The sequence below is a fragment of the Porites lutea genome, chromosome 7, assembly GCF_958299795.1.
Source record: "Porites lutea chromosome 7, jaPorLute2.1, whole genome shotgun sequence".
Taxonomy (NCBI): domain Eukaryota; kingdom Metazoa; phylum Cnidaria; class Anthozoa; order Scleractinia; family Poritidae; genus Porites; species Porites lutea.
In genome coordinates this window covers 15932326-15935802 of record NC_133207.1, presented here as the reverse complement: position 1 = coordinate 15935802, position 3477 = coordinate 15932326, and the positions used below count along the sequence as shown (strand labels likewise).

The 3477-nt window shown below is 36.8% G+C and overlaps 1 protein-coding gene across 1 annotated transcript in view; it reads left to right on the top strand.

Moving 5' to 3' along the window:
• The window catches only part of LOC140944099 (UPF0696 protein C11orf68 homolog), a 3127-nt gene extending 134 nt beyond the window's left edge, over positions 1 to 2993 (top strand). The window contains exons 1-2 of the mRNA XM_073393222.1: positions 1 to 156; positions 2686 to 2993. The exon at positions 1 to 156 is cut by the window's left edge and continues 134 nt beyond it. Coding sequence (XP_073249323.1) covers positions 1 to 156; positions 2686 to 2986 — 457 coding nt within the window. The 3' untranslated portion in view covers positions 2987 to 2993. The remainder of the gene's footprint in view (positions 157 to 2685) is intronic.
• The last annotated feature ends 484 nt before the right edge of the window (positions 2994 to 3477 follow it).

Here is a 3477-nt window from a genome sequence, read left to right as displayed (position 1 = left end):
ATACCCACACGCCATAGCCGAACCTCAAAAGACAACTCTTCTGCAAGAGTGGGAACAAAGGATAAAAAAGCCGGGGCGAATTACCCACTATTACGTTCAGAGACTTGCAAAGAAATATGCTTACATGTCTGGAAAGTGGCTAATATATTGTCCAAGGTAAGAAGGACAACAGTTAATATTTAAGCTTAAGTTTACTTTGAGAAATATAGAATCAACCTCACGGTCAACGACTGCTTCATGTAAAATATCGGTTCGGAGAAGCAGATATTGCCTAGAATTTTCTTGAGGACGGCTAAAAATTTCTAAATGACCGTTCCATTCACGTAAAATTTTCGAATGCAATACGATTTTCTTAAGATTTTTTTTTTCACATTTCACTCCCTATGTTAGGCTATTTTTCGTAAAAAAGGCAACCTAAAGTTTTCGGATTCAAAAATGTGATGAAGAGATCGAGGAATCAGAAAAATGCTCACTTTCGTATTACGTTTCATTGTATTTAAAATTTTCGGGATAATAAAACTGAAGCCCTTGTAATTACGAAAGGACTGGAGTTCCCCCAGGATGACGGAACACCTCTGAAACAGGTTAACGAGGAAACTGTCGTTTGATGCCCCTGTAGAATTTGATATATTATATATTCAGCTTCACAAAATCTTTCTTAGCCGTCTTCTTTATCATAAGTGATTTTTATATCATAAGCACTCTGTTTTGGTTTGGTTTAATTGATTTAGTTTAATTTAAGTTTATTAAAAGCGCGGAATCAGACTGATTTCCACGATTTTACGCATCGGCGATTAGCATCTAGTGCCACGATGGGGAGATCGGTGGTAAAATAATACGTATGGTAAGTCAAAAATTGAAAAATACGTCGATTGCAATGAGAAATATAAGTTCATGAACGAAATGATATGAAGCAAATGTTGTGACAAAAAAATCAATGGGAAATGAGTCCACAAAAAAAAAGAAAAATTGAGTCGATCCACAGGCAGCGCAGTCAATAGCTGTAAGAGCACATCCTAATTCACCTCAAAGGTGTCAATGAGCTTTATATTCGACAGGATCAACAAAAGAGGTTTGGAGCTGGAGAGTAGACTATGTTCGCCTGAAAAGGAGTCAACAAATATGCAATAGTTCCAAATGGATATTCCTTTACCATGACATGTCATTCTTCATAGATGGTTTTCCTGGTTAATTTTCAACTGGAATTTCCTCTGTTTTCCACCAAATTTGACACCCCCATCTTATGGGTTGGTACAGCCAAAGCTTGTATAAATGGATCAGATTCAGTGGAGCCAAAAAATCGAAATACTGCAAAACAATTAGCTCCTTACCTTTAACTACATGTTTCCTTGCTGTTCCAGGTTGGTGTAGATGACATTTTGTTGAGTTTTGCACTCAGAGGTAGTATTATTTAGTGTATATAACTACCTATGAGTGCAAAACTCAACAAAATGACCAAGAATTTGCATTCTTCACACTTCAGGGTTCTTGTCATATTTTCTACTTCGAGGAATGCTCAGAGAATTATTAGCAGGGGTTTTCCTCTCCTGGTATGTGAGGTCTACGACATCATTTTGATCTTGATGTGCAGGTCTGGCGTACAAAATCGAAAGTGTTCTTTACTCGTTGAGGAGCCGAAACGGATGACGATGACGCTGAACTAAGCTCCCTCTTTAAGTCTTCTGAGTCTAGCAAGGGAGAAGAAATTATCTGTAGTAAAGGGTGGAAGCTTTGTCTTAATGGAACAAAGCCATCGACTGACAAGACAACTGGTCAGCAATCTCTTGTTTTCAAGTCATGTTTTTTTTTTCTTTCATCTCAACCCTCTTTTTTGTTGATTCAAATCTGCTTAGAATTTTTTTGTTCATGAACATATATATTGCAAATCTTAACTTTTATTTTTCATTAATGCATTTGATGTATTTTTGGTTAACGTAACTGCAGAATACCTGGCCACTTAATATACATCTGTAAAAGCGGTTCCCACATTCATAAAAAATATTAACATAACAAGTGCAAAGATAAGTCAAATGGTGTATGTATCATTCTTTAATGTTCTTTAGGCCGTCAAATATAGTAATGCACAATCCTATGTGGGTGCATGATTCTTTGTTCCTTACAGCCTTCATGTGAAATTTAAATAAGTTAAACTAATATATGTAATATATTTGTTTACTACAGGGCTACAGGAACTGTACTTACTTGATTTTAATAGATTCATTGATTACAGGACTGTGGGAGCAGTTGTTTTACTTACTTTATTTTAACAGATTCATTGACTATATGGAGCGAGACTGCAGGAGTGTGAACTGAAACCACACTTTTTACTTAAACACTGTTGGACCACTGGAGGAGTTGATTGATATCGCTTCAAAGTGGCTGGGTATTCTGAAGTTGCTTTGAATTTTTCAATTTTCAACTGTCATATGTTATGTTTTCAACATGTTTTTACCACTGCTATATTTTTATCGGCAATGTAACGCCAGGGATGGGGAGTGATGAGTGGCATCCACATTTTCAGGCTGTACCATAACATGAGAGCATGCTTTAGCAATTATTCACAAGAAATAAGGGGGTACCAAAAGACAAAACTGTGGGAAAACCCGCAGAGAACCCAGCTGGAAGTATAGCTAAATACATGCAATTAATTACCAAAATGTTTTGGCAAATTTTGTTCTTTTCAAGATCTAAGATTGATGCAACCTGGACAGCTATTGCCAAAGCAGTGGTCAGTGGAACATCAGGCACTGCTGCTAATATGTTTGAAAGTGACAGTGGTGAGCAAGAGAGTTACTATGTCATCTGTGTGTACACTGAAGACTTCACTAATAAGGAGGAAGTGTGGGCTGCTGAACAAAGTCTCAGGAAGCTTGGAATAACTGAAATTTTGCGCTACAAACCAAATATCTACACAACACTGGGAATTTATATTGGAAATGAGTGGGGAATCAGGCCCACGATCTATCGGTCAAGAGGAGGCAAGTGACTGAATTACTCCTAGGGCACTCATTTTTATTAGTCAGAACTGGATAGCTAGACTCTCAAGAAGAGAATTCCATCAATAATTAGGACTTTCACTCAGATCAATGTATTCCTGAAAAGTTTAGTGCATTGCAGTGGTGACTTTTTTTGTGAAAACTGACCTGGTGCTCCAGCCAGTCCTGACTTTTCAGTAGTGCCCTCAGGGTTTTAATTAATATCTGTGACTCCTGAAATAAAGTGTTTCTAAAGTTATTAGGGTCATATTCAACAGCACAAACAGTATTTTCACTTGTGAAAATAATAGAACAAAATCTACATCAGCATGGAATAAGAGCAAAATAATAACTTTTAATCTTAGAATACATGGTGGTTGATCATAACTTTGCAGTTGCTGCTCCCACACTGCTCCCACACTGTTTGAAACATTTACTTTTAAGCATAAACTTGCGACTTTGCTGATTTTATATTTTTCATAAGAATGATTCTGAAAAGTAA